This window comes from Microcaecilia unicolor, chromosome 9 (genome assembly GCF_901765095.1).
Source record: "Microcaecilia unicolor chromosome 9, aMicUni1.1, whole genome shotgun sequence".
NCBI lineage: Eukaryota > Metazoa > Chordata > Amphibia > Gymnophiona > Siphonopidae > Microcaecilia > Microcaecilia unicolor.
The window spans coordinates 148,127,475-148,146,192 of record NC_044039.1 but is presented as its reverse complement, the minus strand read 5'-3'; the positions used below and the strand labels follow the sequence as shown (position 1 = coordinate 148,146,192).

General features: G+C 47.2%; 1 protein-coding gene across 1 annotated transcript in view; it reads left to right on the top strand.

Annotated features, from left to right (window-relative positions):
* KNL1 (kinetochore scaffold 1) overlaps positions 1 to 16,298 on the top strand; it is a 305,881-nt gene extending 289,583 nt beyond the window's left edge. Inside the window, exons 21-22 of the mRNA XM_030213700.1 lie at positions 12,491 to 12,613; positions 12,801 to 16,298. Of these exons, the coding sequence (XP_030069560.1) occupies positions 12,491 to 12,613; positions 12,801 to 12,930 (253 nt within the window). The 3' untranslated portion in view covers positions 12,931 to 16,298. The remainder of the gene's footprint in view (positions 1 to 12,490; positions 12,614 to 12,800) is intronic.
* Positions 16,299 to 18,718: the final 2,420 nt, after the last annotated feature.

The following is an 18,718-nucleotide window of genomic DNA, read 5'->3' as shown; positions in this document are numbered from 1 at the left end:
GCATTACCGTTTGACTGTGGCTGCACGGGCGGAGGCCCGGTTTGGAGCTTCAGTGTTGAGGTCAGGGATTTCAATGTCCCGCCCTGGGTGAGTACTGCTTCGGTACATCCCACCAGTCTATGGATTGATCAGCTTGATGATATGGAAGGTAAATTATGTATAATCATACCTGATAATTTTCTTTCCATTAATCATAGCTGATCAATCCATAGCCCCTCCCAGATATCTGTACTGTTTTTATTCTGGTTGCATTTCAGGTTCAAGTTTAGTCTTCAGTTACTTCAGAAAGACTTCGTGTTCAAGTTTTTTTCACTTGGATTCTTCAAGAGTTAAGACGAGTTTGTGTTACAGTGAGCTGCTGCATTCCTCTCCCCTCCGTTTTACGGGGCTGGATTGAGACTTAAAATTCTGCCGGCACTCCCTCCCGCTTCGTGCGGCTGTAGGGCAGCTTTGTACCCCTCCCGCTTCGGCGGTGTTAGGGTCAGTCAGCTCCTCCCGCGGTTGCGGTTGCAGGATAAGCCAGATCCCCCCGCATCGGCGGGTGTGGTGTCCCTCCCCCGCTCCGCGGGGATGAGCTAGACGGATTCCCCTCCCCCACTTGTGTGGGGATGAGCTGGGTTATTTCCCCTCCCCCGTTTCGGCGGTGGTGAGCTGGGCAGAGTGTCCCTTCGTGGGTGTAATTCTCTAAGTGCTGAGTCCTGCGGATGGAGCTTTGATATCGACATACTGAGGAGTTTCCGGCAGCACATGACCACATATAGGGAGGCAAAAGTTTGCTCTCTATCTCCACCTGCTGGTAGATGGACACAACCCACCAGTCTATGGATTGATCAGCTATGATTAATGGAAAGAAAATTATCAGGTATGATTATACATAATTTTACCTTATTGTAGGACTTAATGGGAGATTTTGGGCCATGAGTGGTATATTTGACAGAGACTTGATTGCGTTTAGGAGAGGAGCTGTGTTTGGTGCAATGTGTGCCTCCGGGTTATAGATTTGCTATGAGTACCTGTAAAGCCCGAAAAGGTGGTGGATTGAGATTTTTGAGTAATAGTGCGTTTGTGCAATTGTCAGTTGATAGGCTTCCGTATAAAGAATTATTAGTGATGCATTAATGATTATCCTTTCTATATAGCTCTTTTATGTTTCCATCAAATTTATCATTTACAGATTAGGATGTTGTGTTGCAAATTACTGGCGAGTTATCCACAGCTTACCCTCATATTTTGTTTTTAGGGGATTTTTATGCTCCTATGAATAACTTGCTCTGTCAGCAGTCTAAAACTTTGTTTTCGTTATTGAATAATTTGGACTTGATACAGTGGGTTCATGTGCCTATGCATTCTGGAGGTCGTATTTTAGATTTGCTTTTTTTTTTTTTTTTGCTTTCTTAGTTACTGACTTCTGTTGTACCGTTATCTTGGACAGATCATAAGGCTATTATGTTTTCAGGGAGGAAAGAGCATATCTGTGAGCCCTCATTTGGGGAAGGTGTTGATCCTGCTACTATGTCTCCTTTGTTTCAGTATTTTCCTAACAGATTTATAGATTGTTCACTTGAGGAAAAAGCTACTTTGTGGAATGTTATCTTGGAGGGTGCCATAGATCAGGTAACTCCTTTGCGGAAGAGAAAGGTGGTATTGAATGATCACCAGCATTGATAATCATGCTGGTTTACATTTGTTGAAAAGGCAGATGCAGCATTATGAGAGGTTGTGGTGAAAACATAAGACTGAGGTTTGTCAACAGCAATGTTGAATGACACAATGGTTTTATATGTGGGAGGTTAGGAGGGCAAAGCGGGCTTATTTTCAGTAGTTGATTGAGAGAGCTGATTGCCCAGCTCGTAAATTGATGAAGTGGTAACCTGTTAGTGTGATGGGGTTACCACTGATGAGGTAGTAAAGCCAACTGAGGAGTGTCTTGCAGGGTATTTTGAAGTCAAGATTAAAATGTTAGGGGTGAAATCTGTTGAGGATTTGCCAAGTTCTTCAGGAGTGACACATTGGTCAGAATTTCATGAAGTGGCCCTAACTACTGTTGAAAAAGTGGTGTGGAAGGTAAAGAAGGGTTTTGGTGCCTTTGGACCCAGTCCCTCCAAATTGGTTGTTGGTACCAATGCATGGCCTTTTACCATTTTGTCATTTTGATGATGAACCAGAGCCTGAGTAATGGGGGTGGTTCCACTGGAGTGGAAGCAGGCTATAGTTTGTCCAGTCTTGAAAGGTCGGATGTTGGATCCTCTTAGGCCACAACATTATAGGCCTATTTCAAATATTTGCTTTTTAGCAAAGCTGGTTGAGCAACTTGTTTTAAGGCATTTGGTAGAATTTGTAGAGGATAATGCCTTATTACATCCTAGACAGACAGCCCTTCATTCCGGTGATGGTACTAAGACGACCTTGGTGGCATTTGTTAATGAGCTGCAACGTATTTTGGATGGTGGAGATTTGGTTTTTCTGCTGTCTATTGATTTGTCATCTGCTTTTAATATGGTAGACCACCGTCTGTTGTTAGATCTGTTAAAGCAGTTGGACTTGGCAGGTATGGTACTGGCCTGGTTTGATGATTTTCTTTCAGGCTGCACCTTTTCAGTTATTGATGGTTTGGAGTTGTCAGACCCAGACCTGTGACTTGTGGTGTCCCTCAGGGCTCAGCCCTATCCCCTATTTTATTTAATATTTTTATGAGCCCATTGTTAGGGGTTATTCAGCGGTATGGGGTGGTCTGCATGTATATGCAGACGATTTGTTGGTATTGGTTCAGGTTGATAAAAATTGACTGGATTTAACTCAGATGCAGATTTGCCTCTAGAAGTAGTGGGTTGGTTGTCCTCACTTGGTCTAGCGATAAATGTTGATAAAAACCATGCCAGTTGGATGACAGGTCATTGTATATGACCAGAAAAATCTATCCAGTTTTTGGGTAGGGAACTTCTGCTTGTTGACTCCTTTTGTTATTTAGAGTCGTCATTGATTTCCAACTTAATTTTACAACTTAGGTTGATTCTTTGGTTTGGCGTGGGTTTATGGTACTTCGTAAGTTGCGGGCAGTGCGAGGGTTTATTGCTGAGAAATCATTTCAGGTCTTGGTTTATTCTCTTTTTATATCATTGTTTGATTATGCAAATGGAATATTGGCAGGTATTTCAGCTGAGAATTTAAGGAAACTTCAAACCCTTCAGAATATTGCAATATAGATACTGGGTAAATCTGCTCAGTTATCATTGCATTATTGATTGCCTGTTTTTTTATCGTATTCATTTTGTTGGTGTTAACTCATAGGGCTTTTTATGAGCAGACAAGGTCCCCTTTGTTGAGTTTGCTTTGTAAGTATTTTCCGCTTCGATCTTTGCATTCAGCAGATTCTCTTCTGCTAAGTATTCCTGCAGTGAAAGATGCACGTCTTATGTCTAGAAGATGGAAGGCTTTTTTATTTGGCATCTTTGTTGTGGAATTCCCTTCTATTGACATTAAGGGGAACTCAGTCTTTGGTACATTTTAAAGCCCTGTTAAGGGCACATTTTTTTTCACTCGGCATTTATTGTAACCCTTCCTGGTGATTAGGGAGCGATTGGATGGGAGTCTGTTTGATAGTTGAAGAGTTTTTTGCAGTGTGTGTATGGTTCTATCCTGTTTTTAATGACTTTCTTTTCCTTTGTTTTTCTATTTTTTTATATTGTAATACGTTGTGATCTTATGTCCCTGATGCCTTTAAGCATGCCGTAGTCACACCGGTCCTCAAAAAAACTTCTCTGGATCCTACCTCTCCTTCCAACTATCGCCCCATCTCCCTTCTTCCTTTCTTATCCAAGTTACTAGAACCTGCTGTCCACTGTCGCTGCCTCGACTTTCTTCTCAACCTATTCTTGATCCACTCCAATCTGGCTTTCGTCCCCTTCATTCAACTGAAACAGCACTTACTAAAGTCTCCAATGATCTATTCCTGGCTAAATCCAAAGGGCTATATTCTATCCTCCTCCTCGATCTTTCTGCTGCCTTTGATACTGTTGATCACAGCCTACTCCTTGACACGCTGTCCTCACTTGGATTTCGGAATTCTGCTGTCTCCTGGTTCTCTTCTTATCTCTCACAGCATACTTTTAGTTTATACTCTGGTGGTTCCTCCTCTTCCTCTATCCCGCTGTCAGTGGGTGTACCTCAAGGATCTGTTCTAGGACCTCTCCTTTTCTCTATCTATACTGCCTCCCTTGGTGCTTTGATCTCATCACATGGCTTTCAGTATCACCTTTACGCTGATGACTCCCAGATCTACCTCTCCACACCAGTAATCTCGGCAGAAATCCAGTCCAAGGTATCTGCCTGCCTCTCTGACATTGCTACCTGGATGTTTCACCGCCACCTGAAACTCAATATGTCCAAAACTGAACTCCTTATCTTCCCTCCTAAACCAACCTCTCCCTCCATTCTCTATTTCTGTCTACAACACGCTCATTCTTCCTGTCTCGTCTGCTCGCAACCTTCTGTCTGTCCTTCCCTTCTCCTTTTTGGTCCTGTCTGTTTGTCCTGATTTAGATTGTAAGCTCTTTTGAGCAGGGACTGTCTTCTTCATGTTCAATTGTAAAGCGCTGCGTACGACTGGTAGCGCTATAGAAGTGATTTATAGTAGTAGTAGTAAGACGTATAGTAAATGAAATAAACTGTAACTATAAACTATATAGACCTCCTTGAATTATTTTCCAAGCTAGTGGTGAGACGCAAACAAACAGCTTTACAGAATACCCAATAATCAGCCTGGTTGGCTCAATGGCAATGATAAATATTGCCGTGCGGGAGACCTGAGCTTAATTCATGAGCAATCTAGAGCTGGGAATACTGTAAAGCCAGTAGCCGTAGTTTCCAGAGAGTAAGATATCACACTATTGAACAACAATGACACCTAGTGACCAGGACTGGTGTGTATGCATGCCATGTTCCTATACACAAGGCAATCTACAATGTATAAGCAAATACAGCATAAATACATATAAGCAATATAATATAAATAACTGCCAACTAATATAAGTTCAAGAACAAACAGATCGCAGCAGTAAGTAAATCAAGGCCCTGAGGGTGGTAAAATTATCAAGTATAGCTGCTAAATGTGGGATAACAAGGTCTTATAGTATTGAGCCCAAAACAAAAGCATCAAACACAAACAGTAAAAAGAATAGCCACAAAAGCACATGCACTGTATACTGAATGTGTTCTCGCATAATAATAAATGTTAGGCTTTTTGTTATACCCTGCCTCTTATTTTCTCAGATTGTTAGGTTATATTCCTTTCAGCTAAAGTGACTCTCAGCTTTACTTCCTTTTCTTTTTATTATACCTTCCTCTTTGTAAATGTAATCTTTTCCTGTGTGCATTTAACATTTTTAACCTCCAAATGAGTTAGCTCCTGAAATCAAGTCAGAAATGTATTATTCGTCTGGTTTAAAAAAAAAAAAATCCTCTTTTTGTTGTCTCTTCATCTTTTATTTCTGAGCTCCTATAAGAATCAAAGCTAGTAACAGTTATGCAGAAGATCAGGGTTTCAGTTTTTTCAAACCTAGCTTCTGCACTTTGAACTGGTAAGGCCCAGTTCTCTGAGGACAAGCAGGCTGCTTGTTCTCACTGATGGGTGACGTCCACGGCAGCCCCTCCAATCGGAATCTTCACTAGCAAAGTCCTTTGCTAGTCCTCGCGCGCACCGCGCATGCGCGGCCGTCTTCCCGCCCGAAACCGGCTCGAGCCGGCCAGTCTTCTTTTGTCCGCACTCGGTACGGTCGTGTTTTCGCCGTGTCGAGCCCTGGAAAGTCGACCTCACGCGTCCTTTTTTCGTTGACGTGTGTTTTCTTCGGAAAAGCTTTAAAAAATTGTTGGGAAGTGCTCCGGAAGCCCCCCGGGCTTCGTTTGTCCCTTCCCGTATTTTTCAGTCTTTGCCCCGGTAAGTTTTCTTTCGTCGTCGGGGTAGGCCTCTTTTCGGCCTCGGTCGAGATTTTCTCCCTAAAACTTTTTGGTGCTCAAATTCGTCATTTCGGATTTTGATTTCGCCGGCGTGATTTTTCCGCCCATGACATCGAAGCCTTCCAGCGGCTTCAAGAAGTGCACCCAGTGCGCCCGGGTAATCTCGCTCACTGATAGGCACTCGTCGTGTCTTCAGTGTCTGGGGGCCGAGCACCGTCCTCAGAACTGTAGTCTGTGTTCCCTGTTACAAAGGCGGACTCAGGTAGCGAGATTGGCCCAGTGGAACGTTTTGTTCTCGGGCTCTTCGTCGGCATCGACACCAAGGTCATCGAGTGCATCGACGTCGTCAGCGTCCAGACCTTCATCCTCGGCCGCCAGTGCATCGAGTGCATCGAGGCATCGGCCCTCTGCATCGGCGCTGAGACATCAGATAGCTGCATCGATGTCGGTGGTACCGGGACCTCATCTGCTGATGTCGTCGGACGGTGGTGCATCGTCAGGAGTGCAGGTGAGGGCTGTCCATTCCCCTGCTGGTGGCGGTGAGCCTTCGGGTGGGTCTCCCCCTACCCTGAGGGCTCCTGCGGTACAGCCCCCCCGAGATCGACTTCCTTCGACCTCGGCCCCGAGGAAGCGACGGCTGGATTCTACGTCCTCCTCGTCGGTGCCGGGGAGCTCCGGTGACATGCTTCGGAAGAAGTCGAAGAAGCATCGACACCGGTCTCCTCCCCGCGTCGGCACCGAGAGCTCTGGGTCGCCGAGGGAGTCGGCACCCAGCAGGCATCGGCACCGAGAGGACCGCTCACCCTCTGTTCAGGAGGTGTCGATGCGCTCCACTCTGGACAGCCCGGAACAGCCTCCACGCCCGGAACAGGTTCTGACGTCGACGCCTGCATCGACCTCCATGCCTTTCTCTGCAGCCGCTCTGAACGAGAGCCTCCGGGCCGTTCTCCCAGAGATTCTGGGAGAGCTGTTGCGCCCTACCCCTCCGGTACCGGCGGTGCTTGCGCCTCCGGTACCATCGAGCGTGGCGCCGGCTGGCCCATCGCCCGGGGTGAGGTCCCCGACGTCGGTACCGCGTGCGGTGCCGACTGCGGCCACCTCCCAGGAAGGCTCCCCGACTACGTCGGCGGAGGGAGCTTCGCCGATGCGGGCGAGGGAGTCTACCTCTCGACGCCCCCATCGTGGACGTGGCTCCACTGAGTCGAGCCGGGCGAGGTTGCAGACACAGGTTCGTGAACTTGTGTCTGACACCGAAGGTGAGGCCTCGTGGGAAGAAGAGGAAGACCCCAGATATTTCTCTGACGAGGAGTCTGAGGGTCTTCCTTCTGATCCCACTCCCTCTCCTGAAAGACAGCTTTCTCCTCCTGAGAGTCTGTCTTTCGCTTCCTTTGTCCGGGAGATGTCTACGGCCATCCCCTTCCCGGTGGTTGTGGAGGACGAGCCCAGGGCTGAAATGTTTGAGCTCCTGGACTATCCTTCTCCACCTAAGGAAGCGTCCACTGTTCCCTTGCACCATGTCCTAAAAAAGACATTGCTTGCGAACTGGACCAAGCCACTAAGTAATCCCCACATTCCCAAGAAGATCGAGTCCCAGTACCGGATCCATGGGGACCCAGAGCTGATGCGCACCCAGTTGCCTCATGACTCTGGAGTTGTGGATTTGGCCCTAAAGAAGGCTAAGAGTTCTAGGGAGCATGCTTCGGCGCCCCCGGGCAAAGACTCTAGAACCTTAGACTCCTTTGGGAGGAAGGCCTACCATTCTTCTATGCTCGTGGCCAAAATCCAGTCTTACCAGCTCTACACGAGCATACACATGCAGAACAATGTGCGGCAGTTGGCGGGCTTGGTTGATGCTCTTCCCCCTGAGCAAGCCAAGCCTTTTCAGGAGGTGGTCAGGCAGCTGAAGGCGTGCAGAAAATTCCTGGCCAGAGGGGTGTATGACACCTTTGATGTTGCGTCCAGGGCCGCTGCTCAAGGTGTGGTGATGCGCAGGCTCTCATGGCTGCGTGCCTCCGACCTGGAGAATAGACTCCAGCAGCGGATTGCGGACTCGCCTTGCCGTGCGGACAATATTTTTGGAGAGAAGGTCGAGCAGGTGGTAGAGCATCTCCACCAGCGGGACACCGCATTCGACAAGTTCTCCCGCCGGCAGCCTTCAGCCTCTACCTCTACAGGTAGAAGATTTTTTGGGAGAAGGAGGACTGTTCCCTACTCTTCTGGCAAGCGTAGGTACAATCCCCCTTCTCGACAGCCTGCGGCCCAGGCTAAGCCCCAGCGCGCTCGCTCTCGTCAGCAGCGTGCGCCTCAGCAAGGCCCCGCGGCTCCCCAGCAAAAGCAAGCGGCGAGCTTTTGACTGGCTCCAGCAGAGCATAGCCGACATCCAAGTATCAGTGCCGGGCGACCTGCCGGTCGGGGGGAGGTTGAAAGCTTTTCACCAAAGGTGGCCTCTCATAACCTCCGATCAGTGGGTTCTGCAAATAGTCCGGCAAGGATACACCCTCAATTTGGCCTCAAAACCTCCAAATTGTCCACCGGGAGCTCAGTCTTACAGCTTCCAGCACAAGCAGGTACTTGCAGAGGAACTCTCCGCCCTTCTCAGCGCCAATGCGGTCGAGCCCGTGCCATCCGGGCAAGAAGGGCTGGGATTCTATTCCAGGTACTTCCTTGTGGAAAAGAAAACAGGGGGGATGCGTCCCATCCTAGACCTAAGGGCCCTGAACAAATATCTCGTAAAAGAAAAGTTCAGGATGCTTTCCCTGGGCACCCTTCCCATGATTCAGGAAAACGATTGGCTATGCTCTCTGGACTTGAAGGATGCCTACACACACATCCCGATACTGCCAGCTCACAGACAGTATCTGCGATTTCAGCTGGGCACACGTCACTTCCAGTACTGTGTGCTACCCTTTGGGCTCGCCTCTGCGCCCAGGGTGTTCACAAAGTGCCTGGCTGTAGTAGCAGTGGCACTTCGCAGGCTGGGGGTGCACGTGTTCCCATATCTCGACGATTGGCTGGTGAAGAACACGTCCGAGGCAGGAGCCCTGCAGTCCATGCAGATGACTATTCGCCTCCTGGAGCTACTGGGGTTTGTAATAAATTACCCAAAGTCCCACCTTCTCCCAGTGCAGAGACTCGAATTCATAGGAGCTCTGCTGGATTCTCGGACGGCTCGCGCCTATCTCCCAGAGACGAGAGCCAACAACTTGTTGTCCCTCGTCTCGCGAGTGCGAGCGTCCCAGCAGATCACAGCTCGGCAGATGTTGAGATTGCTGGGCCACATGGCCTCCACAGTTCATGTGACTCCCATGGCCCGCCTTCACATGAGATCTGCTCAATGGACCCTAGCTTCCCAGTGGTTTCAAGCTGCTGGGGATCTAGAAGACGTGATCCACCTGTCCACGAGTTTTCTCGAATCCCTGTATTGGTGGACGATTTGGTCCAATCTGACTCTGGGACGTCCTTTCCAAATTCCTCAGCCACAAAAAGTGCTGACCACGGATGCGTCTCTCCTGGGATGGGGAGCTCATGTCGATGGGCTTCACACCCAAGGAAGCTGGTCCCTCCAGGAACGCGGTCTACAGATCAATCTCCTGGAGTTGCGAGCGATCTGGAACGCTCTGAAGGCTTTCAGAGATCGGCTGTCCCACCAAATTATCCAAATTCAGACAGACAACCAGGTTGCCATGTACTATGTCAACAAGCAGGGGGGCACCGGATCTCGCCCCCTGTGTCAGGAAGCCGTCAGCATGTGGCTCTGGGCTCGCCGTCTCGGCATGGTGCTCCAAGCCACATATCTGGCAGGCGTAAGCAACAGTCTGGCCGACAGACTGAGCAGGATTATGCAACCTCACGAATGGTCGCTCAACTCCCGAGTGGTGCGCCAGATCTTCCAAGCATGGGGCACCCCCTTGGTGGATCTCTTCGCATCTCGAGCGAATCACAAAGTCCCTCAGTTCTGTTCCAGGCTTCAGGCCCCCGGCAGACTGGCATCGGATGCCTTCCTCCTGGATTGGGGGGAGGGCCTACTGTATGCTTATCCTCCCACTCCTCTGGTGGGGAAGACTTTGTTGAAACTCAAGCAAGACCGAGGCACCATGATTCTGATTGCTCCTTTTTGGCCGCGTCAGATCTGGTTCCCTCTTCTTCTGGAGTTATCCTCCGAAGAACCGTGGAGATTGGAGTGTTTTCCGACCCTCATCACGCAGGACGAAGGGGCTCTTCTGCATCCCAGCCTCCGGTCCCTGGCTCTCACGGCCTGGATGTTGAGAGCGTAGACTTTGCCTCTTTGGGTCTGTCAGAGGGTGTCTCCCGCATCTTGCTTGCTTCCAGGAAAGATTCCACTAAGAGGAGTTACTTCTTTCTGTGGAGGAGGTTTGCCGTCTGGTGTGACAGCAAGGCCCTAGCTCCTCGCTCTTGTCCTACACAGACCCTGCTTGAATACCTTCTGCACTTGTCTGAGTCTGGTCTCAAGACCAACTCTGTAAGAGTTCACCTTAGCGCAATCAGTGCATACCATTACCATGTGGAAGGTAAGCCGATCTCAGGACAGCCTTTAGTTGTTCGCTTCATGAGAGGTTTGCTTTTATCAAAGCCCCCTGTCAAGCCTCCTACAGTGTCATGGGATCTCAATGTCGTTCTCACCCAGCTGATGAAACCTCCTTTTGAGCCACTAAATTCCTGCCATCTGAAGTACTTGACCTGGAAGGTCATTTTCTTGGTGGCAGTTACTTCAGCTCGTAGAGTCAGTGAGCTTCAGGCCCTGGTAGCCCAGGCCCCTTACACCAAATTTCATCATAACAGAGTAGTCCTCCGCACTCACCCTAAGTTCTTGCCAAAGGTCGTGTCGGAGTTCCATCTGAACCAGTCAATTGTCTTGCCAACATTCTTTCCCCGTCCTCATTCCTGCCCTGCTGAACGTCAGCTGCACACATTGGACTGCAAGAGAGCATTGGCCTTCTATCTGGAGCGGACACAGCCCAACAGACAGTCCGCCCAATTGTTTGTTTCTTTTGATCCCAATAGGAGGGGAGTGGCTGTGGGGAAACGCACCATATCCAATTGGCTAGCAGATTGCATTTCCTTCACTTACGCCCAGGCGGGGCTGGCTCTTGAGGGTCATGTCACGGCTCATAATGTTAGAGCCATGGCTGCGTCGGTAGCCCACTTGAAGTCAGCCTCCATTGAAGAAATTTGCAAAGCTGCGACGTGGTCATCTGTCCACACATTCACATCTCATTACTGCCTGCAGCAGGATTCCCGACGTGACAGTCGGTTCGGGCAGTCAGTTCTTCAGAACCTGTTTGGGCTTTAGGATCCAACTCCACCCCCCGAGGGCCCTGTTTGTTCTGTTCCAGGCTGCACTCTCAGTTAGTTGGTAAATTTTTTAGGTCAATCTCAGTTATGTCCTCGCCGTTGCGAGGCCCAATTGACCATGGTTGTTGTTTTGAGTGAGCCTGGGGGCTAGGGATACCCCATCAGTGAGAACAAGCAGCCTGCTTGTCCTCGGAGAAAGCGAATGCTACATACCTGTAGAAGGTATTCTCTGAGGACAGCAGGCTGATTGTTCTCACAAACCCGCCCGCCTCCCCTTTGGAGTTGTGTCTTCCCTTGTATTGTCTTGCTACATACTGGACTGGCCGGCTCGAGCCGGTTTCGGGCGGGAAGACGGCCGCGCATGCGCGGTGCGCGCGAGGACTAGCAAAGGACTTTGCTAGTGAAGATTCCGATTGGAGGGGCTGCCGTGGACGTCACCTATCAGTGAGAACAATCAGCCTGCTGTCCTCGGAGAATACCTTCTACAGGTATGTAGCATTCGCTTTATAGCACCTGGTAGCGCTATAGAAATGTTGAGTAGTAGTAGTAGTAGCACCTGTTGCCTAGACTTGGGATACACATATACCAAAATTCAGTCAACCATAATTTGTAGTTCCTGTCTGAGAAAAGAGGGTTAAAAATAGGTAAAAACCCCCGAGTAGTTGTGAATGAAGGCTTCCTAGAAGAAAATGTTTCCTATGTGAGCTGGAAGCCATAAGGGGCAGGATGAAACTATAGGGCCAAAAATAGTTTTATTCTTAAGAAAGATCATCATAATAAGAGGATCTACTGCTTTCCACCGAGGAGCATCCTTTATCAGAGTGGTCTCTTTTCTAAACCAGAAACCTGCAATATGAAAAAGACTGGTTTCATCATCATATGCTGAGTAGAACAGGGGAGATGCCTTTTTCTTAATATTTGCTTAGACCATCTCTAGGGTATCAACATATCTGCTAAATGTAGTTCACCTCTAGATTATTGGTTCAAATCCAGCTGGCTCTGTAGGAACTTTTGCATGTAGTGAATTAATGATTTCTGTCAGTCTGTAGGCCATAATAAACACTCGCATTGTAGCCCCTGCCAAATTCCTGCATATCTGTGGATTATGTGGACACATGTGACTCATATGTGAGGAGCACACAAAGGAAGAGCAACAAGATATTAGGTGTTTCTTCTGTATAAGAGTATCTTTGTTAACCCTGCCTATGTATATAATTTTTTATAGGGTGAAGCTTCTTTTTTCCAGTTCTGCAGCTATGGCAAAATTTGAATTGACAATATGTCTGTCATCAAACTACCCAGCATGTCCTCTGTCCATCATTGTTCTGAAACACATTGGCAACATTGGGTGAGTTGGGGGGGATGGAAATCCTATGAAAGGCTTGTGTATTTTTAAATTTGGAAGTAGTATGGCAATGGTGGGCAACAGATTATGTTGAGAAGAAGACATGCTATTAGGTTTCTGGCTGCTGTTTAGTTGAGCTACTTGAGAAACTAATATTTTGTTCTCTCTCTTTTTTTTTTAACTTGTCCAGCCAAGATGAAATCTATACAGTTCTGTCGGATGTTCCTCTGGGCACCAATTACCTGAGGAGAGCAGTCAAAAGGATTCACCAGAACCTTCTCCAGGAAACACCCCCTCTCTCTGCTTTCGTAAAAGCATAGTACATGGCAGAAAACTTGGAATTCTTGCCCTTCTTTTTAAAATCATTCTAGCTGTTCCAAAGAAAAAAATGCTCCCAGAGCTTCTCTTGGTCAGAAAATTCCCTTAGGAAGGTTGTCTAATAGGTGCAACTCTTCTGAACTGGCAGCATCTGTGTTGTGCAGATCACCTGAGAGAAAAGATGACATGAACAGAGCTCTTTCTACTGGAGCATCAGCTCAAAAAAGCTCTACAGGGAGGTGCAAGCTGTGTGTGGTACATAACCAGTTTTCACTCCCCGTTTTTCCTGTAGACAAAAAGTCAGCAGATTTATAATTCATTAAACTGTGTTTCAAGGTTCATCACATTCTTTGGCATGATGAATAAATCTTCAGAAATGCTGAGTTAGTTTAAGTATACTTCCTGTTCCTCCAGTCTTGGTGCCACCTTCCTTTGATATACCTATGCCTCTGTGCAATTGTTTATTTTGCTTAAAATAAGTCATATCCTTGTGTACAGCTAAAGTTCATAACTGTACTAATAAAACTTTTTCTATCAGCATAGCTTTTCATAATTTATACTAGAATTTCATATTAGCAGAAGGAGTCATGCACTTAACCACACTTATTAGATCAAAGTACTACTTTCTTAAATATATTCTCTTTCACACATGCATGAAATCAATCCCATTCATGTAAGGCAGTTGTGCCACTGTGTTCAACAAAACTACTTCCAGGGATGCAGGGGAATTAAACCAGCAGTACTAGTAAAATCAATTTTAAGTAAATTAAATCAATGAGATCCCACCTTTTAAGGAAAATTGGGAATTTATGTAGTACCTTAACCAGGGTAGCAAATTACTACACAATTACAATGAGCCTACCCCGGAGATCATATATCTGTTATCTAAGTCAAGAGGAGACAAAATGTCTTGTCCAAAATCATAGTGGATGTTAATGAGAAAAGCAGGATTTGAACTGCCACTTTGAGATCTTTGAATTGCCATTCCATTAATTGGAACCACTAGATCTGCTGTTCATTCCTCCATAGATATGTTCCAACTTTTATAAATTTTCATGATTTTCATGATTTTCTATCATGAACCTAATTTAAGGACATGGGCAACTGTTTCCATTAAAAATTTAAATTGATAGGACTGTTTGTAGTATATAATTGTACATTCCTTTTTGTCTAGCTAGACCAGTCCAAACCAGTTGGAGGTAGAGACCAGCAGATGGAGAAAGAGAAAATTGAGTTTCCAGTAACATCACTAGTATACAAGCTATGGTCTGACCTCTGCTGTTTGAGTTCAGTGGCCACAGGACCACCTAGGGGGTAGGTCTATGGCCCCTTCCCTAGTGGAGTTAGGGGATGGATTGCCTTCCTTGGCTTTGAGCTCTTGCCTGTAGGCTAGCACTCTGGAAGCATCTAACACAGGCCATATGGGGCGCCTGCCAGGGTGGGGTGCAGAATCTCTTGCCCTCCTCCCTTTTACCCCTAGAAATTAGAGCCTCCAGGAATTGTTTTTTTAAAGGGAGGAACAGTTCTACCTGTCTGGCTGCTTCCCCTTTCACAACAGACAGCTTCAAGTAAAGTTTATTTTTAAAAGGGGGGGGGTGTACAGCTCCTGGGACTCCAGAATAGGGTGAGCACCTGATGCTGTGCCTTTTGTGGCAGCCTCTGGATCTTGGTAGCTGTCTGCTCCATATGCTCTGATTATAGGGTGGTGCCATCGGGTCTCAAGGAGCATCAAGGGAAGCTTAGGTGGGCTCCAGGAAGGCCCCAGAGCTGGCAGGGGACTCTGTTGCAGTAGCATGCTGAGGTCAGCCCAACATCTACAAACATGGGGACTTTGGCGGGAATAGCATCCATCTTTGAAACAGGCCAGCTGTTTCCTGCAGCACAGCAGTCCTTGCCAAGTTCTAGCCCTAGGGGTTGCACTTACTAATGGAGGGCTAAGCATATTCGTACTCTACTTCCAGCTGCTTTGCCCCATGGGATCATGTCTTGGTTTTGAAGGCTTTGATGGGACCTCCTTTTGAGCCCTTCAAGCATGCTTCCTTGAAAGACCTTACACCAAAGAGGGTCTTCCTCATGGTTATTTGTTCAGCCTGCCATATATCTGAACTTTCTTGCAGGGATTCTCTCCTGGTCTTTACCAGCAACTTGGTGGTTCTGCATACAATCCCTTCGATTGTGCCAAAAGTAGTTTCCTCCTTCCACCTGAATCAGGTTGTCTCCTTGCCTGCCTTTTGTTTTGCTTCAGATTTGGATGCATGCCATAAGCACCACAAGCTGGATGTTCGCAGAGTCCTGTTGCAGTTTCTTGCAACTACAGATGAATTTAGAAGATCCAGTTATCGGTTTGTCCTGTTTCGAGGGCTATGCAAAGGGTATGTGGTCACTAAAGCATCTATAGTGTGTTGGATCAAGTTGGCCATTGAATCAGTTTACATTGTATCTAGGAAGTTGATCCCAGTGGGTCTCGGGGCTCATTTGACTAGGGCACAGGCGACTGGGCTGAGTCTCAGGCAATGTCTCCAGAGGACATTTTTTCATGCAGCAACCTGTTCTGCACTACAAGATTGATGTCTGGGAGATAAAGCACCTTCGGCAGGGTGGTTATTTAGGGAGCCTTGTCTTTGGCCTGGATGTTTAAAGTTTTAGTACATCCCACTGTTTTGGACTGGTCTAGCTGGACAAAAAGAGAAGTGAAATTTATTCTTACTATTTAATTTCCTTTGAGTCCTGCAAGACCAGTCCAACATCCTGTCCCAGAAGATTGTGGGATCATTCTATAGATCAAGGTTGTGTTTCTACTCCACCCTCCTTGGCTTTTGCTTTGTGGAACTGTGACAATTATTCTCTTTCCTTAGCTATTTCTGGACTCCTTTGAAGCTTTTCATTCCATAGGTTTCTAATAGCTTTGTTACAGAAATTCTGATTTGCTCTAGGTTGCACTTTCTGTTACACCAGTGATGTGCCTAAAACTATCATTTTTCTCTACATCCATCAGTTGGTTGGGATGTAAACTGGTTTGGACTGGTCTAGCAGACTCAAGGACAAAAAATAGCAAGCAGGAGTAAATTTCATCATATTTTACAGTTCATAGAGGGTATCTCTTTAAAGTATCCATATTGCTGTCAGCTAAGTGGAATTACTGTTGATTTCAAAGTCTGGGTCAAGGCAGATTATTTTTTAATATGTTTAATTTTTAGAAAAAATGCATTAATAGCTCTGGTGCATTTTTATGCAGTCTTTCCCATAAGTCACCTGTGTTTTGAATTGTTAACTTGAATAAAAAAGTTTTTAGTGAGTTGTGGAGTGATTTCCGGATTTTTTTTCCTTCAGTATAGCTCTGTAGAAGAAATGATGGGATAACATTTTCTGAATGAATTAGTTATGATGTCAGCATTTACCTAGATAACAACAATACAGTGGCGTAGGAAGGGCGGGGCGGTGGGGGCGGTCCGCCCCGGGTGTCAGAGGGTGGGGGGGTGCTCCGGACTGCCCTCGTCTACTGCCTTCACCCTTCGTTTTTTTTTTTTAATCCATTGCAGCAACGCAGGCAGCGCTTCGCGTCTGCCCTGCGTGTGCTGTAAAGAGAGAAAATCACCTCGCTGGCGTCGGGCCTTCCTTCGTTGTGTCCCGCCCTCGAGGAAATAGGAAGTTACCTCAGAAGAGGGCGGGACACAACGCGGGAAGGCCTGACGCCAGCGAGGTGATTTTCTCTCTTCACAGCACACGCAGGGCAGACGCGAAGCGCTGCCTGCGTTGCTGCAATGGATTAAAAAAAACGAATGGTGATGGCAGGAGACGAGAGCTTTGTCGGCTGTCCACGAGGGGAGACGGGACTGGGTCGGGGGGGTCAGATGGGACAGGGGGAGCTCAGAGGGGAGAAGGGGTGGGGGATATCAGAGGGGAGAAGGGGAGTGCTCAGATGGGAGAAGGGGTGGGGGGTGTTCAGAGGAGAGAAGGGGATTGGGGAGGGTGGGGGAGCCCAGAGGGGAGAAGGGGATTGGGAAGGGGTGGGGGTGCTCAGAGGGGAGAATGGGATTGGGAAGGGATGGGGGAGCTCAGAGGGTAGAAGGGGATTGGGGAGGGGTGGGGTGCTCAGATGGGAGAAGGGGTCTGAAGCTGGAACTGGGGTCTGACAAGGGGCAAGAGGGAAAATGGGTCCATGCCTGGGGCAGGTGGGAGAATGGGGCTGAAAAGGGGGGATGCAAGGCATGTGGTGGATGAAGGGGGCTGGAACTGGGGGCTGAAAAGGGGATAGGGAGAAGTGGCTGGGGGTTGAAGCTTGGGACTAATGGAAGAAAAGGGCTGGGGACTGGTGGGATAGTGGGGCTGAAAAGGGGGGCAGGTGGGAGATGTGGGCTGGAACTAGGGGCAGGTGGAATAAGGGAGCTGAAAAGAGGGGGCAGAGAGAGAGGGGACAGACCCTGGATGGAAGGGGGGAGTGTGAGGGAGGGCAGCCCCTGGATGGATGGGAGAGGGAGGGCAGACGGATTGAAGGGGCAGAGAGAAAGGGCAGATGGTGGATGGAAGGGGGAGAGAGAAAGAGAGCAGATGGGGCAAATGGTGGATGGAAGGGGCAGAGGTAGAGGGCAGATGTTGATGGAAGGGGGAGAGAGAGATGGCAGACTGGGGCAGATGGTGGATGGAAGGGGCAGAAATAGAGGGCAGATGGATGGAAGGGAGAGAGAGAGCAGACAGTGGATGGAAGGGACATTAGAGAGGGCAGAGAGAGAGAGCGAAGACCTGCTGGATGGAAGGGAAGACTGTGAAAAGAAGATGAGGAAAGCAGAAACCAGAGACAACAAACTGTAAATAAAATACATATTTTTATTTTTTTGCTTTAACATGTAAATAAGGTAATCTTTTTATTGGACTAATTTTAATACATTTTGACTTAACTTTCAAAGAACAAAACCCCCTTTCTCAGGTCAGGATAGGATACTGTAACAGCACTATACTGTATTGACCTGAATAAAGGAGATTTTGGCCTCTGGAAGCTAAATGTATTAGTCAAATAAAATGGTATTTTATTTTCTGTATTTGTTTTATTTCTATTTGTTAATTTGTAAAGTGGTGATTGGTATTTGTTAGTTTTTTCAAATTTACATCTGCTTTCTTTATATTTTGCACAGTACTAGGGGACATTTTCTGTTTCTGTGGTGTTGCATTGTATGCAGAGTCTGGCATCGGGGGTTCAGTTTAATTTTTGTCTAAATAGAAAGTTTATTATTACTTTTTCTATAGTGGATTAGGGTGTATCTGTGTTTGTGAAAAAGACATGGCTTTCGGTTGGCATTGATTGCAGGATCTACGATCTGTACTAATCTGTCTGTTTTCGTTTTACAATAGGTGAATTGATGTTCTAGTGTTCACTGTAGTGTTTAAGATGCTTTCCTTTTCCTTGTGTGACTCGTACAAATTACTGCTTATGGTATGGTATAATTGCTCTATATATAGGTCCTGAGTGTTTTGTATTCTCGGTATGCCTAGTACTGGATTTGGGGGGGGGGGGGGGGTTAAAAAATGACCGGCCCCGGGTGTCAACTACCCTAGCTACGCCACTGCAACAATACATGTTCTTTAGCTGTTCATTATTTTTAATTTGTTTTTTCTTTGTTCTTAATACACGTTTGTGTATAATTTAGTTTTGTAACCTCTTCCCCACACTTCCTAGAAAATTAAGCCATAGGAGAGGGGAGAACAGGAGAAACACTGAATATAAACACCCCCGTCTCGGTTTATATTCCAGTTAAGTTTTCTCCCTTTTTCGGGGGGAGGGAACTATTATCTTAG